Genomic DNA, 24,363 nt, shown 5'->3' with positions numbered 1-24,363 from the left:
CAAACTGATTACAAAATACGCAGCAAGCAGGCAATTGACTTTACCTAACAGAACACTAATTGTCTATTCAACTGTAACGTCACAGGAAAATTGTTAAGTTTACATGACACACTTAAATCCACACCGATTTTGGTTTTGCATCGCTGGTATAAGACGGGACGAAGTACATTTTTAACCAAAGTTGTTGTCGGTTTAGTTGATTTTTTGACCAATGTCTGTTTAGTTGATTTTAAGGTTTTTTTGCTTTTTGCTACACTCCCCCGAACGTTAATTCACGTCAATAACAATCAGGAAGTTTGTTTTCATGCATTGTTTGTTAAGACGACATTTTTATTTACACTTTTTTGTGCGTTTGTTGCCCTGCATTTTTGTTTACGGTTGACGTTGTATTTGTCGCGTCTATATTAAAAAACTATTATAAATAATTTTTGTGTGCAGTGCAACCGTTTGGAATTAACACCTAATTTAAAAATAGGGGTTGAACAAGTAGGCTATACTGATTTTGACGTATCTTATTAATGACCATGAGGAACAACATATTGTGGGCATTGCTTTGTGCTATCTTTTGCACGAGAAACCGTGTCTTCTGTCAGTTACCGGGTGCGTTGTTTGTTCACTCTCTCATTTATTGTTAGTAAACTAATACAGCACCTAATACTTGCATAATACAGCACCTAAAATGACATTCGATGGTTTTGACTGAAGCTTTTGATGAGCCCGAGTCTGTGTGTCTGTCCAGATTATTAGCATAGGATTGGGAAACGGACCACATTATTGAGTTAAAGGCAAATATGTTATGACAGTAAAGACTCGAAACGAAAACACTAAAAAACAACTTTTGACCTGTAAGAAAATACATTTTAGAGAATTTGTCGAAATGACTTAATCCCAATTTATTGATGTGGCTGGTGTAAATGTGATTTAAACAATTCATAGAAATTATTGATTTTGCATCAATCACGTGTTCAACTGAAATAAAATCAAAATAGGGTTTTTTCCCTTCGTTGAACAACTGATTACTGATCGCAATGTTTGGCACTCAAGTGAGCACAAATCGCTTGTCAAGGTTGAAGTGTGGACCAGGGGTATAACTGACCCAGCACTAAATAATATTACTCGATGTGTGTAGAAGGCAATACATGTTTTTGAGCATTCACAGTGATCTAAAAACATCAGTTTTAATAAGGTTTCCAATGGCTGCCACCTTTGATATAATTGTATAGTTTTCACACTGCTGCTATTCGATTGATTTTGCGTTTAATTTTGGTTTACATATTGATTTTATACATCAACATATGCTCTGCATGGTACAATTATTTGCGAGACTAAAACTTGTTGACAAATAGTTGTAGCAACATAAAGAAGTGTTATTAAACATTGGTACCTAACATCAGAAAAATCGGCTATATATGGGCAGCTTACATTTTTAACACCTCAACATGCGACTTGCAATCCAGGGCGGCTTATTGATTTAGTTTGAACAATAAAGCATTTCAAGTGTTTATTACTTCTCCACTTATTTTTTGTTGCAGTACTAAGAATAAATGATCTAGTCCAGTGAACTTTTTAGGTCCAATGTGCACCTCAGACATTATAAAAACTTTAGGGTGCACTGTCAATGTAAATATGGAAGATTCCTCGTCGAATTTAGGGACTGTATTATGCAAATTGACTATTTCGATATTTTGAGGCACAATAGTGTACCCAGGCACACTTTTGGAGAAATTCTGGTTTTGCTCTACCTCTAGAATTCAGTGCATAGAATTCAGTGTGTGATACATTTTCTACTTACAGCTCCATCATCTGTAAGCATTACAAACCCAACATCAAATGGCTTCACTGTTGAGTTCAGTGCTGTAACTGATGCTACATCATACAATGTCACATACACTTCTTTCCACAACCCAAGTTACAGCGGAACACAAACCACTACTTCAACAAGTGTTACAGTATGTAAATTGTGTTACTTTTAACAAATCCAATTTTTTATGTATTTTGTTTTGAGTATAGTTTTGTGATTCTTCTTTTTTGTGTTCCACTGATAATTTAAAACTACATGGCAATTATGACTTGTATAAAACCATTTATTTTATTTGTTAGTCAAAAAAATGGGCTTCCAGGCCTTTAATCAGCTTTAAAAGGTATAGTCAGCATGACTATTAAAAAATATAGGTTATATTGGCAATACCATCTTTTTTTTACGATTCTAATTGATATGTGTTCCTTATGTTTTTAGATAACTGGAATAAACAGTAACATTCGATACAATGTAGTTGTTACTGCAATTGATAGTATTGGTGCTGGCACAAACTCAGCAGTTGTTGCTGCAAGAACGGGTACTTTGGTTATATCTTTTAGAAATTCTCATGCATCATTTATGTTGAAGAACAAGTTTCGAATCTAAATTTTTAAAATTATTGTAGTATACAACTGTAATTAAAATAAACTATTATATTTCCGGACGTTGGTTTATCTTAATTACAGTACTATAATACTAGTACTATACAGTATAATAAAATCGATGTCAATTCGTAAATTTGAAACGTATAAAGTGGCATGCACTAGTGTAAATCAATTCAGTTAACCATAATGCTATGATTGTTTGCTAAAACATTTCAAAACAAAGCATGTAAATTTACAAACATGTTTAGGTGATGATATTACCTTTAAAGCAAAACTTTTTTTGTTTATCCCTTTCCTTTCTATGTATATAAACATGCTTGTTTCTGCTTGTGCTATATTTCAGTGGTGATGACAATTGTTTTATCTAAAACAGTTGCTTAATAAATTGCCTACATTTTACTTTACATCTCTTGCAATTTTGTTCTTAGCAAAGATGTTATATCCTGTTTGTAATACTGTATTTATCAATTCTTGTGACATACGTTAATAAAAAAATTTCAAATTGTTTTTCAGCACCAAATGGAGTTGGTGTACTGTCATTTATTACGACTCCTACATTTTTTACCATGTTCCTGGAGCAAGTACCAGGAGTTACTGGATTTGAAGTGGAAGTTAACAACACAATGGATGCTACTGATTCAATAGTTTATTCTGTACCTGACTCGACTGTACAATCTCTATATGTTTCAGTGTAAGTGTTCTTAATCAATGCCCTTTTCTTCCAACTATGATGATATAGTTTGGTTCAGTGTTCCGTGCTCATAATGTATATAGTATTTGACCAATATTTGACCTGTTTGACAAGTATTTGACAGGTTAATTGACCAGATTTTATTTGACCGGTCAAATGCCCAACCCTAGTGTTCCTTAATATTTTTGTCTTTACCACCACTTAAGTGTGTATCTGGGTTACTAATGCAGTTTAAAATGAGTTATTTGTGAAGTTAGATCAATTTACAAGGAAAATATGCTGTGTTAGGAATTTTTTAACTCTAGATGGTAAGCTAAATATCTATTTTTTAAACACTTTGGATCTCTTCAACATCCAACTCAAAGGCTTTTGCAATCATTTCTGAATCAAGATGCACAAAATCTGATGAAATGTATCACATTTTCAAAATCAACATGTTCGGGTAGTTACTGATACACAGACACTACTATATCAATTGCTAAATTAAGTCAATTGAAAAAACAACCACTAGTCATCAATGCCGTAAAGAGGCTTAGTAATATTACAAAACCAATTGATTTCAATGTGAGATTGGATACACACAGTAACACCCTACTTTTTGATTAACAGTGTCCTAGACCGATTACCAAACACCAATTACTCAGTAAGAGTACGAGCTTCACAAGTAGCATCTTCTGACTATTCAGAAACTCAAAGTCCATATGGTGCAGCTAACTATGTTGTGACAGGTAATTTGACAAAAGGAGTATAAAAAAGAGTTTATGCTTACATGCACTAAACCAGTGGTTCCCAACCTTTTTTGTCGCGACCCAAATACTTTCCAAAATTTTGTTTTGTGTTTTTTCGCGGCTCATGCGTTCTTACTATTTGAGTTGTATTTTTGTTTGTAAATAAGAAAAGCTTTTTAAAAATTACTTCGCCAGTTTGACAAATAAAAAAATCCAATAATTATTATTTATTTTTTCGACCAACTTTAGAGCTGGTTTAAAGCATTATCAGCCAGACAACACTTAACAGTGATCTAGCACAAGAATTATGACGTCACAAATAGAATTAACCACTATCACGCCAAATTGTCATGAAATTAAGAATTGGGCAACAATTTATAGTCCTGGGAATTATTAAAATAACACTACGAAACAAAGTCAAAAAGTAGATGCTGATATTGTCACAAAAACAGGTGACCCAACAGAATTTTCCGCACTAAACTTCTTTAAGTATTTGTTAATATAATACATTTATTAATGTGATCCTACCTTTTTTAATGGTTTTACTCTGTTCCTGTAGATATGATATCCATGTTTGCATCTATCAATCTGCAGACCAGAACATTTGGTCCTGATGCCAATACTGATGCAACACTAAGAGCCACAGTAGCGAGCGAACTACTTAGTGCTTATCGGACACAGTCTGAAAGGGTGGTCAATGTAACAGTTATCACTTTTGCGGTTGACACCTCTCAATGTCACCATGAACTTATAGTTTCTGATCAATCTGTTCCACCCAGCACAGCTGGCCTTGACTTAACATTAGTTGATTCAGAACTCTACTCTGATTCAATCATCCGATTTAGGGGTAAGTGGTGTGTTTTGTTTTTAAAGTTTAAAGTGTGGTGTTCTTGTGCAGTATTTTTTTTGTGAATCTTCCAGTTGGTAGGTTTTATCACAAGGATTCTACAGAACATGTTTGCAATCAAAGCTGATAGCAACACTGAATTACACCAAAAGTGAAAGTTTATCATGGGTTGTTGATTTAGATTTGTAGTTTGTTTGTAATGATGTGAGAAAAGTGTTTTTTCAAGAGCAATGGTAACAAAGTTGCAAGCGCCATGCAGTATGAAGAAAGTCAAGTTTCCATTTTCTTAATATAACTTTATATTTTATAGTGTCAGATGGGCCGGATGATGGTTATTTTATTGTGAATGTTGGAACTTCAAAACTTATTGCCTACAGTGATAATGGATGTTCTGGAGACGGCTTAGAAAGTATGCAACTTTATAATAGGAGTGGGCTTGTGGGATCAGGGTCAATTTTCACTGCGACAAGTTCTGCACAGACAATACGGCTTTTGGAACTAAATGATATTTGTATAGGAGGTAATAATGGGTGCTGTTTTTCTTGTCATATACTTTAAATCCGGGGTGTGCAACATTTTTAGTTGGGTTGTATAATCAATTTATACCATAAATTTGGAATTCTGCCAAAGCATCAATACATTTATTTTCTAAAACATATAGATTTCCTGGCAACAGTGACTTTCACAACAAAGAAATTATTATGTCACATTCGGTGAAGTACTTGCAAACTGCTGTATGATCCACCAGTTTGTTACATATAATATAGCAACTTAGAAAATTTTGCTGAATTCCAAGAACATTTTTTGTGTTGAACACCCCTGCTTTAAATCACAATCAAGGATTAATTAAGATTAAATGTTGTGATAATAAAATTTTTAATTCACATACCACTCGGTTTTGTACAATGATTCTTTACCACTTATTGTATCAAAAAGTTAGCTATGCTTCATCAACTAGTAGCCTAGCACCATACTCTTTGTTGCATCACAGACAGGTGGAGAGCAAATAAAACTAATTGTGGCAATAGAATGCATGATGCGTTGCCTGAAAATTTATGCTATTTACATGATTTTATGCAGTAATTAGCCCATAGAAAATGTTATTTTAAAAGTATAGTTAATGCTTTCTGTTTCTAGCATGTGATTTGAATACATTTCGCTTTACACCTGAGCATGACACAATATATGCTGTTCGACAAAACTATTTATTTGAGGGTTGTCTTGATGGAACAAATCCAAATTTTTATGACCGCTTTTTTTCTGCAATGGTTGGAAATGATGCTGATCGATATACAGTTTTGTTTACTTCAGGTGCATTTCGAAACTGATGCAAAATAGTATCTTTAATATTTTGTGATTAACAGAGAAAGAGAGCTGTTTGTTAAAATTTATCCAGTTTGTTTAGTTGTGATTATTAAACCATACCAATTACTTGATTATAACACCCACTTAATCGCATTATCTGGTTAATAGTATTGTATTGTATGAATTTTGATTTGGGACATAAAAATGGTACACAATAGTACAAAAACACTACACTAGTGCCATGGTATAAAATGCAATTGCTTAAATTGTCAAAGCCATTACCATAATTCGTCTGTAACAGTTACAGACAAATTATGGTAATGGCTTTGACAATTTAAGGAATTGCATTTTATACCATGACACTAGTGTAGTGTTTTTGTCAGTTATAGTGTAACTGATAAAATTGGATGGAACTTTACTTGCTTTTATAAAAAAGTAGTATATAACAAATTAGCAAGACAATGTATTCAGTTTTAAATTTAACATTATTCACTGCAGATCCTTCGGATCCTCAAAGCAGTGATGTTACTGCCATATCATTTCTGGATGGCACTGGACTTACAATCACCTTTCCTCCTACAATGCTCACACGTGCAATTGAAATTGATGTCAGTGTATATGGTGTGGTAAGAAGACTGACCGAAAATGAACTTGACAGCTCCAATGAGTACCAGGTAATAAAGCAACGGGTATCTGAAGTCTGTTGAACCATCATCCACCAATTGTGCCCTCTGAGGTTTGGCACTCTATAACTGTCTAATGTTGTGCAGGTATTTCCTGCGTGGTGATTGTTTTAGTGCTATTGTGTTGCTATAATTTTTTTCACCAGACCTAATAAACTCATTCAACCACATTTTACCAATGAAACCCAATATTGTGGGTGCCCAAATTTTTAGTTGTTTAAAAGTTCATTAGGGTTATTCTAGAAAAATATAGTAAGATATTTGGACTGCTTGTTTGGAAATTGACAGATCATTAGTTGTAACAAGTATTGTGTAGTTGCAAAATCAACCTTATTGTTTAGCTAAATCGGGAACAAAACCTGGTGGAAAATAGGTGCAACCAATGTGTAAGAAACTGTAATAAACATTGTTTTGCAGCTAATGTTTCCCAATCTGTCCAGCAATCAATCATATCCAGTCACAATCCAGGGAAGGGTTCGAACAGCAAATGGAGAGGTGCTAACTACAGGAAGAACCTTCTTCACAGCAACGACCAGTGTGTTCAAGTTTTTATTGTTATGTCTTTAATGTGTCATTTATAGAAAAGGTGCATTTTTTGGCATTGATTTCATTTTACATTAAAAAAAAAACATTGCTGCAGCCATAATTTTTCTTGGTCAAAAATCTTGTACCAAAAATTCAGCATGTAAAAAATTCTGTACATCCTGTAAAAAAAATAATTTTACCTACTTTGAGATAATTGTAATAAAAACAAAATAGTCCATTTGTCACCACAAATTATGGGTCCCCTTCCCTGAAGGGGACACATATTGTTTTTGTCCGTATTTTTTTTTTCTTTTTTTCTTTTTTTCTTTTTTCTTTTTTCTGTCTAACGCTGGTTTGTAACGCTCGTTTGGTCAAGAAAGAGTGCTTCAAATTTATTCAAATTTGGACATATGTTAGATATTAATCCAAACTTGGTCCACCTCAAGTTTGACCCCAAATTACCCAGCGGTTCACCCACAGGCCCCCGAAACGTAAAATTTTCAACGCTGGTCTGTAACGCTCGTTTAGTGAAGAAAGCGTGCTTTAAATGTATTGAAATTTGGACATATGTTAGATATTAATTCAAACTTGGTCCACCAGAAGTTTGACCCCAAATTACCCAGCGCTTCACCCACAGGCCCCCGAAACGTAAAATTTTTAACGCTGGTTTGTAACGCTCGTTTAGTAAAGAAAGAGTGCTTCAAATTTGGACATATTTTAGATATTAATCTGAACTTGGTCCACCTGAAGTTTGACCCCGAATGACCCAGCTGTTCACCCACAGGCCCCCGAAACGTAAATGTGTCTAACGCTCGTTTGGTCAAGAAAGACACTGTAGGCAGAAGTCCCAAGAGAGTACGTTTACGAATAATAGGGCAGAGCGGGAGGGCTCAGCTTGACGTCGGACAGACGTTTTACGAGACGTCGTTTCAGTGATTAGAAATCAGCTGTTTTGCACAGCAATGCTATTTCGTTTTATTAAGTTATCACTCACATTTTCAGTTTTGGCAAAGGTTTCACACATATGACGCGATTTAAACCTAATAAGCGTGCTTCGGTTTCGTATAATGTCAAGCAAAACTTTGTTAAACAAACTAAATATGAAAAAATAAACTTGACTTTTTTGCAAGACAAAAGTTTTTTAAATGCTCGTTGTTAGGTTGGCCGCTGCATGACCACGGGTTACTTAAGGTCAATTAGTAGGTATTACTAACACAGTTTAGAACTTTCTTTCGCCATAACGTAGCGTTTTTTTTTTTTTTGAATCAAATACTCAAGGCATGTATAAATTAGGTCAAACGGTGTTGTTGAACACCAAGGACGGCGTGCTATTGAAAACGGTGTCAAAAGGTCAAACAGTCGTTTGGTGTGTGCACCCTAAAGGTTCCTACAGGTCAATGGTACTTATTTTGCGAAACAAAGTTAAATGAAAGGTTATGTATACACTTGCAGCAAATCGCTTTTCAATTGTCTGTAACACAACTGTTACAGCTTTCTAGAAAAAATTGTGTTTAAAACCCGACCTTGGACGACAATATCTGGGTCAAAGCAAGAGATTAAATTGAAAGTATTTGTTTCGTTCTTTTTTAATGTTTTTGTAATTATACGACAATAATAGTGCAAAAAAATACAACAAAATTTTTCATTGTTGGGTTAACGCTTTCTAAAAATTTGTTCTTAAGAATTTAAAAATCACCGCAACATTGGTTTACCGTAAATCCGCACAAACACGCGTGTGGGGACCCAATAGTTTTTGTTGACAAAAACAATCATATGTGTAGATCAAATGATGTGTATAGTAAATTGGTAAATATCGTATAAAATATATAAAATGGAAGTATATCAGAAAGCCACCATTCTAGTTTTTGTTTGCTTATTGATTGAGACATGGCAGGGATTGGTTAAAATTTTCTATAGTTTTGATTTACAGGACAAGATTATTGCAGAGATGGAACCAACAATTGTTCTGAAAATGCAATATGTTCTTTAACAATGGAACTATTTCAATGTACATGCAGCCCAGGTTATAATGGAAATGGATTTAATTGTAGTGATACCGATGAGTGTTTAATTTCACCATGTGACACTTATGGTGAATGCAACAATACAGATGGAAGTTTTGAGTGCCATTGTAATACTGGTTACCATGGAAATGGATTTAATTGCAATAATACTGATGAGTGTTTAATTTCACCATGTGACACAAATGCAAGATGTAACAATACAGAAGGAAGTTTTAAGTGCACTTGTAATACTGGTTACCATGGAAATGGATTTAATTGCAATGATACTGATGAGTGTTTAAGTTCACCATGTGACACAAATGGTGAATGTAACAATACAGAAGGAAGTTTTAAGTGCACTTGTAATACTGGTTACCATGGAAATGGATTTAATTGCAATGATACCGATGAGTGTTTAATTTCACCATGTGACACAAATGCAATGTGTAACAATACAGATGGAAGTTTTGAGTGCATGTGCAACCTTGGTTACCATGGAAATGGATTTAACTGCAATGATACTGATGAGTGTTTAATTTCTCCGTGTGACACAAATGCAGAATGTAACAATACAGATGGAAGTTTTGAGTGTACTTGCAACCTTGGTTACCATGGAAATGGATTTAATTGCAATGATACCGATGAGTGTTTAATTTCACCATGTGACACAAATGCGATGTGTAACAATACAGATGGAAGTTTTGAGTGTACTTGCAACCTTGGTTACCATGAAAATGGATTCAATTGCAATGATATTGATGAGTGTTTAAGTTCACCATGTGACACAAATGGTGAATGTAACAATACAGATGGAAGTTTTGAGTGTACTTGCAACCTTGGTTACCATGGAAATGGATTTAATTGCAATGATACTGATGAGTGTTTAAGTTCACCATGTGACACAAATGCAACATGTAACAATACAGATGGAAGTTTTGAGTGCACTTGTAACGCTGGTTACCATGGAAATGGATTTGATTGCAATGATACCGATGAATGTTTAAGTTCACCATGTGACACAAATGCAACATGTAACAATATAGATGGAAGTTTTGAGTGCACTTGTAATACTGGTTACCATGGAAATGGATTTAATTGCAATGATACCGATGAGTGTTTAAGTTCACCATGTGACACTAATGCAACATGTAACAATACAGAAGGAAGTTTTGAGTGCACTTGTAACCTTGGTTACCATGGAAATGGATTTGATTGCAATGATACCGATGAGTGTTTAAGTTCACCATGTGACACAAATGCAACATGTAACAATACAGATGGAAGTTTTGAGTGCACTTGTAACCTTGGTTACCATGGAAATGGATTTGATTGCAATGATACTGATGAGTGTTTAATTTTACCATGTGACACAAATGCAACATGTAACAATATAGATGGAAGTTTTGAGTGCACTTGTAATACTGGTTACCATGGAAATGGATTTAATTGCAATGATACCGATGAGTGTTTAATTTCACCATGTGACACAAATGGTGAATGTAACAATACAGAAGGAAGTTTTAAGTGCACTTGTAATACTGGTTACCATGGAAATGGATTTAATTGCAATGATACCGATGAGTGTTTAATTTCACCATGTGACACAAATGCAATGTGTAACAATACAGATGGAAGTTTTGAGTGCATGTGCAACCTTGGTTACCATGGAAATGGATTTAACTGCAATGATACTAATGAGTGTTTAATTTCTCCGTGTGACACAAATGCAGAATGTAACAATACAGATGGAAGTTTTGAGTGTACTTGCAGCCTTGGTTACAATGGAAATGGATTCAATTGCAATGATATTGATGAGTGTTTAAGTTCACCATGTGACACAAATGCAACATGTAACAATACAGATGGCAGTTTTGAGTGCACTTGTAACGCTGGTTACCATGGAAATGGATTTGATTGCAATGATACCGATGAGTGTTTAAGTTCACCATGTGACACAAATGCAACATGTAACAATATAGATGGAAGTTTTGAGTGCACTTGTAATACTGGTTACCATGGAAATGGATTTAATTGCAATGATACCGATGAGTGTTTAAGTTCACCATGTGACACTAATGCAATATGTAACAATACAGATGGAAGTTTTGAGTGCACTTGTAACCTTGGTTACCATGGAAATGGATTTGATTGCAATGATACTGATGAGTGTTTAAGTTTACCATGTGACACAAATGCAACATGTAACAATACAGATGGAAGTTTTGAGTGCACTTGTAATACTGGTTACCATGGAAATGGATTTAATTGCAATGATACCGATGAGTGTTTAATTTCTCCATGTGACACAAATGCAGAATGTAACAATACATATGGAAGTTTTGAGTGTACTTGTAATACTGGTTACCATGGAAATGGATTTAATTGCAATGATACCGATGAGTGTTTAAGTTCACCATGTGACACAAATGCAGAATGTAACAATACAGAAGGAAGTTATAAGTGCACTTGTAATACTGGTTACCATGGAAATGGATTTAATTGCAATGATACCGATGAGTGTTTAATTTCAACATGTGACACAAATGCAATGTGTAACAATACAGATGGAAGTTTTGAGTGCATGTGCAACCTTGGTTACCATGGAAATGGATTTAACTGCAATGATACTGATGAGTGTTTAATTTCTCCGTGTGACACAAATGCAGAATGTAACAATACAGATGGAAGTTTTGAGTGTACTTGCAACCTTGGTTACCATGGAAATGGATTTAATTGCAATGATACCGATGAGTGTTTAATTTCACCATGTGACACAAATGCGATGTGTAACAATACAGATGGAAGTTTTGTGTGTACTTGCAACCTTGGTTACCATGAAAATGGATTCAATTGCAATGATATTGATGAGTGTTTAAGTTCACCATGTGACACAAATGGTGAATGTAACAATACAGATGGAAGTTTTGAGTGCACTTGTAACGCTGGTTACCATGGAAATGGATTTGATTGCAATGATACCGATGAATGTTTAAGTTCACCATGTGACACAAATGCAACATGTAACAATATAGATGGAAGTTTTGAGTGCACTTGTAATACTGGTTACCATGGAAATGGATTTAATTGCAATGATACCGATGAGTGTTTAAGTTCACCATGTGACACTAATGCAACATGTAACAATACAGATGGAAGTTTTGAGTGCACTTGTAACCTTGGTTACCATGGAAATGGATTTGATTGCAATGATACTGATGAGTGTTTAAGTTTACCATGTGACACAAATGCAACATGTAACAATACAGATGGAAGTTTTGAGTGCACTTGTAACCTTGGTTACCATGGAAATGGATTTGATTGCAATGATACTGATGAGTGTTTAATTTTACCATGTGACACAAATGCAATGTGTAACAATACAGATGGAAGTTTTGAGTGCACTTGTAATACTGGTTACCATGGAAATGGATTTAATTGCAATGATACCGATGAGTGTTTAATTTCTCCATGTGACACAAATGCAGAATGTAACAATACATATGGAAGTTTTGAGTGTACTTGCAACCTTGGTTACCATGGAAATGGATTTAATTGCAATGATACCGATGAGTGTTTAATTTCACCATGTGACACAAATGCAATGTGTAACAATACAGATGGAAGTTTTGAGTGTACTTGCAACCTTGGTTACCATGAAAATGGATTCAATTGCAATGATATTGATGAGTGTTTAAGTTCACCATGTGACACAAATGCAACATGTAACAATATAGATGGAAGTTTTGAGTGCACTTGTAACCTTGGTTACCATGGAAATGGATTTGATTGCAATGATACTGATGAGTGTTTAATTTTACCATGTGACACAAATGCAATGTGTAACAATACAGATGGAAGTTTTGAGTGCACTTGTAATACTGGTTACCATGGAAATGGATTTAATTGCAATGATACTGATGAGTGTTTAAGTTTACCATGTGACACAAATGCAACATGTAACAATACAGATGGAAGTTTTGAGTGCACTTGTAACCTTGGTTACCATGGAAATGGATTTGATTGCAATGATACTGATGAGTGTTTAATTTTACCATGTGACACAAATGCAATGTGTAACAATACAGATGGAAGTTTTGAGTGCACTTGTAATACTGGTTACCATGGAAATGGATTTAATTGCAATGATACCGATGAGTGTTTAATTTCTCCATGTGACACAAATGCAGAATGTAACAATACAGATGGAAGTTTTGAGTGTACTTGCAACCTTGGTTACCATGGAAATGGATTTAATTGCAATGATACCGATGAGTGTTTAATTTCACCATGTGACACAAATGCAACATGTAACAATACAGATGGAAGTTTTGAGTGTACTTGCAACATTGGTTACCATGGAAATGGATTTAATTGCAATGATACTGATGAGTGTTTAAGTTCACCATGTGACACAAATGGTGAATGTAACAATACAGATGGAAGTTTTGAGTGTACTTGTAACACTGGTTACCATGGAAATGGATTTGATTGCAATGATACCGATGAGTGTTTAATTTCACCATGTGACACTAATGCAACATGTAACAATACAGATGGAAGTTTTGAGTGCACTTGTAACACTGGTTACCATGGAAATGGATTTAATTGCAATGATACTGATGAGTGTTTAAGTTCACCATGTGACACTAATGCAACATGTAACAATACAGATGGAAGTTTTGAGTGCACATGCAACCTTGGTTACCATGGAAATGGATTTAATTGCAATGATACTGATGAGTGTTTAATTTTACCATGTGACACAAATGGTGAATGTAACAATACAGAAGGGAGTTTTAAGTGCACTTGTAATACTGGTTACCATGGAAATGGATTTACTTGCAATGATACTGATGAGTGTTTGAGTTCACCATGTGACACAAATGCAACATGTAACAATACAGATGGAAGTTTTGAGTGTGCTTGTAACACTGGTTACCATGGAAATGGATTTGATTGCAATGATACAGATGAGTGTTTAAGTTCACCATGTGACACAAATGGTGAATGTAACAATACAGAAGGAAGTTTTAAGTGCACTTGTAACACTGGTTACCATGGAAATGGATTTAATTGCAATAATACCGATGAGTGTTTAATTTCGCCATGTGACACAAATGCAGAATGTAACAATACAGATGGAAGCTTTGAGTGTACTTGCAACCTTGGTTACCATGGAAATGGATTTAATTGCAATGATACTGATGAGTGTTTAATTTCACCATGTGACACAAATGCAACATGTAACAATACAGATGGAAGTTTTGAGTGTACTTGCAACCTTGGTTACCATGGAAATGGATTTAATTGCAATGATACTGATGAGTGTTTAAGTTCACCATGTGACACAAATGGTGAATGTAACACTACAGATGGAAGTTTTGAGTGTACTTGTAACACTGGTTACCATGGAAATGGATTTGATTGCAATGATACCGATGAATGTTTAAGTTCACCATGTGACACAAATGCAACATGTAACAATACAGATGGAAGTTTTGAGTGCACTTGTAATACTGGTTACCATGGAAATGGATTTAATTGCAATGATACTGATGAGTGTTTAAGTTCACCATGTGACACAAATGCAGAATGTAGCAATACAGATGGAAGTTTTGAGTGCCTTTGCAATACTGGTTACAATGGAAATGGATTTAATTGCAGTGATATCGATGAGTGTTTAATTTTACCATGTGACACAAATGCAATGTGTAACAATACAGATGGAAGTTTTGAGTGCACTTGTAATACTGGTTACCATGGAAATGGATTTGATTGCAATGATACAGATGAGTGTTTAAGTTCACCATGTGACACAAATGGTGAATGTAACAATACAGATGGAAGTTTTGAGTGCACATGCAACCTTGGTTACCATGGAAATGGATTTAATTGCAATGATACGGATGAGTGTTTAATTTTACCATGTGACACAAATGCAATGTGTAACAATACAGATGGAAGTTTTGAGTGCACTTGTAATACTGGTTACCATGGAAATGGATTTAATTGCAATGATACCGACGAGTGTTTAATTTCTCCATGTGACACAAATGCAGAATGTAACAATACAGATGGAAGTTTTGAGTGTACTTGCAACCTTGGTTACCATGGAAATGGATTTAATTGCAATGATACCGATGAGTGTTTAATTTCGCCATGTGACACAAATGCAACATGTAACAATACAGATGGAAGTTTTGAGTGTACTTGTAACACTGGTTACCATGGAAATGGATTTGATTGCAATGATACCGCTGAGTGTTTAAGTTCACCATGTGACACTAATGCAACATGTAACAATACAGATGGAAGTTTTGAGTGCACTTGTAATACTGGTTACCATGGAAATGGATTTAATTGCAATGATACTGATGAGTGTTTAATTTTACCATGTGACACAAATGCAGAATGTAACAATACAGATGGAAGTTTTGAGTGCACTTGTAATACTGGTTACGATGGAAATGGATTTAATTGTATTGATACTGATGAGTGTTTAAGTTCACCATGTGACACAAATGGTGAATGTAACAATACAGAAGGAAGTTTTAAGTGCACTTGTAATACTGGTTACCATGGAAATGGATTTAATTGCAATGATACCGATGAGTGTTTAAGTTCACCATGTGACACAAATGCAGAATGTAGCAATACAGATGGAAGTTTTGAGTGCCTTTGCAATACTGGTTACAATGGAAATGGATTTAATTGCAGTGATATCGATGAGTGTTTAATTTTACCATGTGACACAAATGCAATGTGTAACAATACAGATGGAAGTTTTGAGTGCACTTGTAATACTGGTTACCATGGAAATGGATTTGATTGCAATGATACAGATGAGTGTTTAAGTTCACCATGTGACACAAATGGTGAATGTAACAATACAGATGGAAGTTTTGAGTGCACATGCAACCTTGGTTACCATGGAAATGGATTTAATTGCAATGATACGGATGAGTGTTTAATTTTACCATGTGACACAAATGCAATGTGTAACAATACAGATGGAAGTTTTGAGTGCACTTGTAATACTGGTTACCATGGAAATGGATTTAATTGCAATGATACCGACGAGTGTTTAATTTCTCCATGTGACACAAATGCAGAATGTAACAATACAGATGGAAGTTTTGAGTGTACTTGCAACCTTGGTTACCATGGAAATGGATTTAATTGCAATGATACCGATGAGTGTTTAATTTCACCATGTGACACAAATGCAACATGTAACAATACAGATGGAAGTTTTGAGTGTACTTGCAACATTGGTTACCATGGAAATGGATTTAATTGCAATGATACTGATGAGTGTTTAAGTTCACCATGTGACACAAATGGTGAATGTAACAATACAGATGGAAGTTTTGAGTGTACTTGTAACACTGGTTACCATGGAAATGGATTTGATTGCAATGATACCGATGAGTGTTTAATTTCACCATGTGACACTAATGCAACATGTAACAATACAGATGGAAGTTTTGAGTGCACTTGTAACACTGGTTACCATGGAAATGGATTTAATTGCAATGATACTGATGAGTGTTTAAGTTCACCATGTGACACTAATGCAACATGTAACAATACAGATGGAAGTTTTGAGTGCACATGCAACCTTGGTTACCATGGAAATGGATTTAATTGCAATGATACTGATGAGTGTTTAATTTTACCATGTGACACAAATGGTGAATGTAACAATACAGAAGGGAGTTTTAAGTGCACTTGTAATACTGGTTACCATGGAAATGGATTTACTTGCAATGATACTGATGAGTGTTTGAGTTCACCATGTGACACAAATGCAACATGTAACAATACAGATGGAAGTTTTGAGTGTGCTTGTAACACTGGTTACCATGGAAATGGATTTGATTGCAATGATACAGATGAGTGTTTAAGTTCACCATGTGACACAAATGGTGAATGTAACAATACAGAAGGAAGTTTTAAGTGCACTTGTAACACTGGTTACCATGGAAATGGATTTAATTGCAATAATACCGATGAGTGTTTAATTTCGCCATGTGACACAAATGCAGAATGTAACAATACAGATGGAAGCTTTGAGTGTACTTGCAACCTTGGTTACCATGGAAATGGATTTAATTGCAATGATACTGATGAGTGTTTAATTTCACCATGTGACACAAATGCAACATGTAACAATACAGATGGAAGTTTTGAGTGTACTTGCAACCTTGGTTACCATGGAAATGGATTTAATTGCAATGATACTGATGAGTGTTTAAGTTCACCATGTGACACAAATGGTGAATGTAACACTACAGATGGAAGTTTTGAGTGTACTTGTAACACTGGTTACCATGGAAATGGATTTGATTGCAATGATACCGATGAATGTTTAAGTTCACCATGTGACACAAATGCAACATGTAACAATACAGATGGAAGTTTTGAGTGCACTTGTAATACTGGTTACCATGGAAATGGATTTAATTGCAATGATACTGATGAGTGTTTAAGTTCACCATGTGACACAAATGCAGAATGTAGCAATACAGATGGAAGTTTTGAGTGCCTTTGCAATACTGGTTACAATGGAAATGGATTTAATTGCAGTGATATCGATGAGTGTTTAATTTTACCATGTGACACAAATGCAATGTGTAACAATACAGATGGAAGTTTTGAGTGCACTTGTAATACTGGTTACCATGGAAATGGATTTGATTGCAATGATACAGATGAGTGTTTAAGTTCACCATGTGACACAAATGGTGAATGTAACAATACAGATGGAAGTTTTGAGTGCACATGCAACCTTGGTTACCATGGAAATGGATTTAATTGCAATGATACGGATGAGTGTTTAATTTTACCATGTGACACAAATGCAATGTGTAACAATACAGATGGAAGTTTTGAGTGCACTTGTAATACTGGTTACCATGGAAATGGATTTAATTGCAATGATACCGACGAGTGTTTAATTTCTCCATGTGACACAAATGCAGAATGTAACAATACAGATGGAAGTTTTGAGTGTACTTGCAACCTTGGTTACCATGGAAATGGATTTAATTGCAATGATACCGATGAGTGTTTAATTTCGCCATGTGACACAAATGCAACATGTAACAATACAGATGGAAGTTTTGAGTGTACTTGTAACACTGGTTACCATGGAAATGGATTTGATTGCAATGATACCGCTGAGTGTTTAAGTTCACCATGTGACACTAATGCAACATGTAACAATACAGATGGAAGTTTTGAGTGCACTTGTAATACTGGTTACCATGGAAATGGATTTAATTGCAATGATACTGATGAGTGTTTAATTTTACCATGTGACACAAATGCAGAATGTAACAATACAGATGGAAGTTTTGAGTGCACTTGTAATACTGGTTACGATGGAAATGGATTTAATTGTATTGATACTGATGAGTGTTTAAGTTCACCATGTGACACAAATGGTGAATGTAACAATACAGAAGGAAGTTTTAAGTGCACTTGTAATACTGGTTACCATGGAAATGGATTTAATTGCAATGATACCGATGAGTGTTTAAGTTCACCATGTGACACAAATGCAGAATGTAGCAATACAGATGGAAGTTTTGAGTGCCTTTGCAATACTGGTTACAATGGAAATGGATTTAATTGCAGTGATATCGATGAGTGTTTAATTTTACCATGTGACACAAATGCAATGTGTAACAATACAGATGGAAGTTTTGAGTGCACTTGTAATACTGGTTACCATGGAAATGGATTTGATTGCAATGATACAGATGAGTGTTTAAGTTCACCATGTGACACAAATGGTGAATGTAACAATACAGATGGAAGTTTTGAGTGCACATGCAACCTTGGTTACCATGGAAATGGATTTAATTGCAATGATACGGATGAGTGTTTAATTTTACCATGTGACACAAATGCAATGTGTAACAATACAGATGGAAGTTTTGAGTGCACTTGTAATACTGGTTACCATGGAAATGGATTTAATTGCAATGATACCGACGAGTGTTTAATTTCTCCATGTGACACAAATGCAGAATGTAACAATACAGATGGAAGTTTTGAGTGTACTTGCAACCTTGGTTACCATGGAAATGGATTTAATTGCAATGATACCGATGAGTGTTTAATTTCGCCATGTGACACAAATGCAACATGTAACAATACAGATGGAAGTTTTGAGTGTACTTGTAACACTGGTTACCATGGAAATGGATTTGATTGCAATGATACCGCTGAGTGTTTAAGTTCACCATGTGACACTAATGCAACATGTAACAATACAGATGGAAGTTTTGAGTGCACTTGTAATACTGGTTACCATGGAAATGGATTTAATTGCAATGATACTGATGAGTGTTTAATTTTACCATGTGACACAAATGCAGAATGTAACAATACAGATGGAAGTTTTGAGTGCACTTGTAATACTGGTTACGATGGAAATGGATTTAATTGTATTGATACTGATGAGTGTTTAAGTTCACCATGTGACACAAATGGTGAATGTAACAATACAGAAGGAAGTTTTAAGTGCACTTGTAATACTGGTTACCATGGAAATGGATTTAATTGCAATGATACCGATGAGTGTTTAATTTCACCATGTGACACAAATGCAATGTGTAACAATATAAATGGAAGTTTTGAGTGCACTTGTAACACTGGTTACCATGGAAATGGATTTAATTGCAATGATACTGATGAGTGTTTAATTTCACCATGTGACACAAATGCAATATGTAACAATACAGATGGAAGTTTTGAGTGTACTTGCAACCTTGGTTACCATGGAAATGGATTTAATTGCAGTGATACCGATGAATGTTTAATTTCAACATGTGACAGAAATGGTGAATGTAACAATACAGATGGAAGTTTTGAGTGCCATTGTAATACTGGTTATCATGGAAATGGATTTGATTGCAATGATACAGATGAATGTTTAAGTTCACCATGTGACACAAATGCAACATGTAACAATACAGATGGAAGTTTTGAGTGCACTTGTAATACTGGTTACCATGAAAATGGATTTAATTGCAATGATACTGATGAGTGTTTAATTTCACCATGTGACACAAATGGTGAATGTAACAATACAGATGGAAGTTTTGAGTGCACATGCAACCTTGGTTACCATGGAAATGGATTTAATTGCAATGATACCGATGAGTGTTTAATTTCACCATGTGACACAAATGCAATATGTAACAATACAGATGGAAGTTTTGAGTGTACTTGCAACCTTGGTTACCATGGAAATGGATTTAATTGCAATGATACCGATGAGTGTTTAATTTCAACATGTGACACAAATGGTGAATGTAACAATACAGATGGAAGTTTTGAGTGCCATTGTAATACTGGTTATCATGGAAATGGATTTGATTGCAATGATACAGATGAGTGTTTAAGTTCACCATGTGACAGTAATGCAACATGTAACAATACAGATGGAAGTTTTGAGTGTACTTGTAATACTGGTTACCATGGAAATGGATTTAATTGCAATGATACTGATGAGTGTTTAATTTCACCATGTGACACAAATGGTGAATGTAACAATACAGATGGAAGTTTTGAGTGCACATGCAACTTCGGTTACCATGGAAATGGATTTAATTGCAATGATACTGATGAGTGTTTAATTTCACCATGTGACACAAATGCAATATGTAACAATACAGATGGAAGTTTTGAGTGTACTTGCAACCTTGGTTACCATGGAAATGGATTTAATTGCAATGATACCGATGAGTGTTTAATTTCAACATGTGACACAAATGGTGAATGTAACAATACAGATGGAAGTTTTGAGTGCCATTGTAATACTGGTTATCATGGAAATGGATTTGATTGCAATGATACAGATGAATGTTTAAGTTCACCATGTGACACAAATGCAACATGTAACAATACAGATGGAAGTTTTGAGTGTACTTGTAATACTGGTTACCATGGAAATGGATTTAATTGCAATGATACTGATGAGTGTTTAATTTTGCCATGTGACACAAATGCACAATGTAACAATACAGATGGAAGTTTTGAGTGCACTTGTAATACTGGTTACCATGGAAATGGATTTAATTGCAGTGATACCGATGAGTGTTTAATTTTACCATGTGACACAAATGGTGAATGTAACAATACAGAAGGAAGTTTTGAGTGCACTTGTAATACTGGTTACCATGGAAATGGATTTAATTGCAATGAAACCGATGAGTGTTTAATTTCACCATGTGACACAAATACAATGTGTAACAATACGGATGGAAGTTTTGAGTGTACTTGCAACCTTGGTTACCATGGAAATGGATTTAATTGCAATGATACTGATGAGTGTTTAAGTTCACCATGTGACACAAATGGTGAATGTAACAATACAGATGGAAGTTTTGAGTGTACTTGTAACACTGGTTACCATGGAAATGGATTTGATTGCAATGATACCGATGAGTGTTTAAGTTCACCATGTGACACTAATGCAACATGTAACAATATAGATGGAAATTTTGAGTGCACTTGTAACACTGGTTACCATGGAAATGGATTTGATTGCAATGATACAGATGAATGTTTAAGTTCACCATGTGACACTAATGCAACATGTAACAATACAGATGGAAGTTTTGAGTGCACTTGTAATACTGGTTACGATGGAAATGGATTTAATTGCAATGATACCGATGAGTGTTTAAGTTCACCATGTGACACAAATGGTGAATGTAACAATACAGATGGAAGTTTTGAGTGCACATGCAACCTTGGTTACCATGGAAATGGATTTAATTGCAATGATACTGATGAGTGTTTAAGGTCACCATGTGACACAAATGGTGAATGTAACAATACAGAAGGAAGTTTTAAGTGCACTTGTAATACTGGTTACGATGGAAATGGATTTACTTGCAATGATACTGATGAGTGTTTAATTTTACCATGTGACACTAATGCAAAATGTAACAATACAGATGGAAGTTTTGAGTGCACATGCAACCTTGGTTACTATGGAAATGGATTTAACTGCAATGATACTGATGAATGTTTAAGTTTAGCATGTGACGCAAATGGTGAATGTAACAATGCAGAAGGAAGTTTTGAGTGCACATGCGACCTTGGTTACCATGGGAATGGATTTAATTGCAGTGATACCGATGAATGTTTAATTTCACCATGTGACATAAATGCAGAATGTAAAAATACACATGGAAGTTTTGAGTGCACCTGTAGTTCCGGTTTTACTGGAAATGGGTTAGCTTGCAGTGATGTCAATGAATGTTTAAGTTCACCATGTGACACAAATGCAGAATGTAACAATACTGATGGAAGTTTTGAGTGCACTTGTAACGCTGGTTACCATGGAAATGGCTTAGCTTGCAGTGATGTCAATGAATGTTTAAGTTCACCATGTGACACAAATGCAGAATGTAACAATACGGATGGAAGTTTTGAGTGCACATGTAATTTTGGCTATCATGGAAATGGTAAATCATGCTCAGACATGGATGAGTGTAACATGGATTCTCCATTGCACAATTGTAGTTCCAATGCAAAATGCATCAACTGTGATGGAGGATTTAGTTGTGTATGTCACTATGGTTTCATCGGAAATGGTGTGTTTTGTGAAGATAGTTGTGATCGATCAGATAATTCTTGTGTTCAAAAGAAGATTTTACAAGGAATTATAGTAATTTCTTTGCTATCTGCAATTGCAACTATGAAAAAAGGTTGCACTGAAGAGTCCATGAATTTTCAAAAATGTTTTGAACCATCACAATCTGTTAAACCGTGAATGTTATGTGTCACAGTTTGTCTTTCAGAGGTTCTGCCTATTTTGTGAATATTGTTGGTATGTTATGTGACAAAGTTTGCCTTTTTCATACAATATTGCAGAGTGCATAATTTTTGTAGTTCAATGGCTGTTAATGTAGTTTGTGTTCTACAAAATGGTGTTTCATACTAATGTATTTTGCAATATTTTTTTGGTAAATTAGTTTTGGGAGATTTTTTTCAAATATCTTGCACTGTTGTATTAAATTGCATCAATGTACAAAAACTGCAACTATAAATATTTTCCTGAGCTTTTTACACATCAATTAATTGATATTCTCCTAAATTTAATTTACACATTAAATTGTGTAATTCAAACTTTTGATCAAATGTGGACGTTTGTAAACACATAGCGATTTGTTTTTGCAATGAATATTTAAAAATGCTCAACATGAGGTTGGGTGTGGTGCATTTTCTTCTTCCTTTTATTCAAGCATTTCAGAGCTGCTTTGTGTTAGTTGTATCTAAGTCAGTGCTCTTCAAACCCTAGGGTGCACCAAAAAGTGCATGGGGTGCACCAAAATGTGCATGGGGTGCACCACAAGCACCAGTACAAAAAGGTGCATCACAAACTTTTAATACAAGGGTGCATCACAAACTTTTAATAAACCATTAATGCTTGATTTTCAGGATATTACAAAAAAGATGTAGGTTTTGACTGATGTGTAAATGAACCTCTGTATTTTTGAAGAATGTTGATGTCTAACACTTTCAGTGCGGTTAACGTATATCTACGTCAAAAGACGTTTTGCGCAGAGTGCGGATTGACGATAATTTATGTCAAAAGTTGCAGCCAAAATCGAACTCTCACCGACAGTGTGTAAAACTTCGGCAGGTCCGCTCCGTTTAATTGACATGATGATTTTTCTCATCGCTTTTTATCTCAGTTTACCTTTAAAGTAAACCGGGTGCATGAGTTCGTCACAACAACTTTAAGGGGTGACCAAACCAAAAAAGGTTGAAGAGCACTGATCTAAAATAGGCTATTGCTTCCAGGCATAATGTATACCCAAGTATTGCTCATCCAGCAGTTTTATAAAATAAAAGCACTGATCTAAGTTATATAATGGCATTTTTCTGTTTCAAGTTGTACGAATCTGTAATTACCATAAAACAACAGTCCTATAAAATTGTGTAGCCTAGAGGTGTGTAATTTCCACAATGAGTTTGGCATGGCGAAAACGCATTCAACTGTTTAACCTTTAACTAATTAAGCATGGTATGATGCAACAAAATTTTACGGCCCATTTTTTGACTATTTCTGCACTGATTTGTATTTCTTTTGTAACCATGCATCTGGTAAAAAGTTTCAAATAAACTTGGCTTAGGCCAGGGGTACTTT

General features: G+C 34.9%; 1 protein-coding gene across 1 annotated transcript; it reads left to right on the top strand.

The window, feature by feature from the left end:
• The first annotated feature begins 518 nt into the window (after positions 1–518).
• On the top strand, positions 519–23,297 carry LOC145229270 (uncharacterized). Its single transcript, XM_080094579.1, has 11 exons — positions 519–600; positions 1,795–1,949; positions 2,237–2,336; positions 2,917–3,094; positions 3,704–3,822; positions 4,382–4,669; positions 4,980–5,189; positions 5,807–5,980; positions 6,473–6,648; positions 7,075–7,192; positions 9,113–23,297. Exons 1-11 carry the CDS (start codon positions 525–527, stop codon positions 22,981–22,983), a joined length of 15,465 nt encoding a protein of 5,154 aa, XP_079950705.1. The 5' UTR covers positions 519–524; the 3' UTR covers positions 22,984–23,297.
• Positions 23,298–24,363: the final 1,066 nt, after the last annotated feature.

This window comes from Phallusia mammillata, chromosome 5 (assembly GCF_965637545.1).
Source record: "Phallusia mammillata chromosome 5, kaPhaMamm4.hap1.1, whole genome shotgun sequence".
NCBI lineage: Eukaryota > Metazoa > Chordata > Ascidiacea > Phlebobranchia > Ascidiidae > Phallusia > Phallusia mammillata.
The sequence above is the reverse complement of the archived record's forward strand: the minus strand, read 5'-3'. Positions and strand labels throughout refer to the sequence as shown.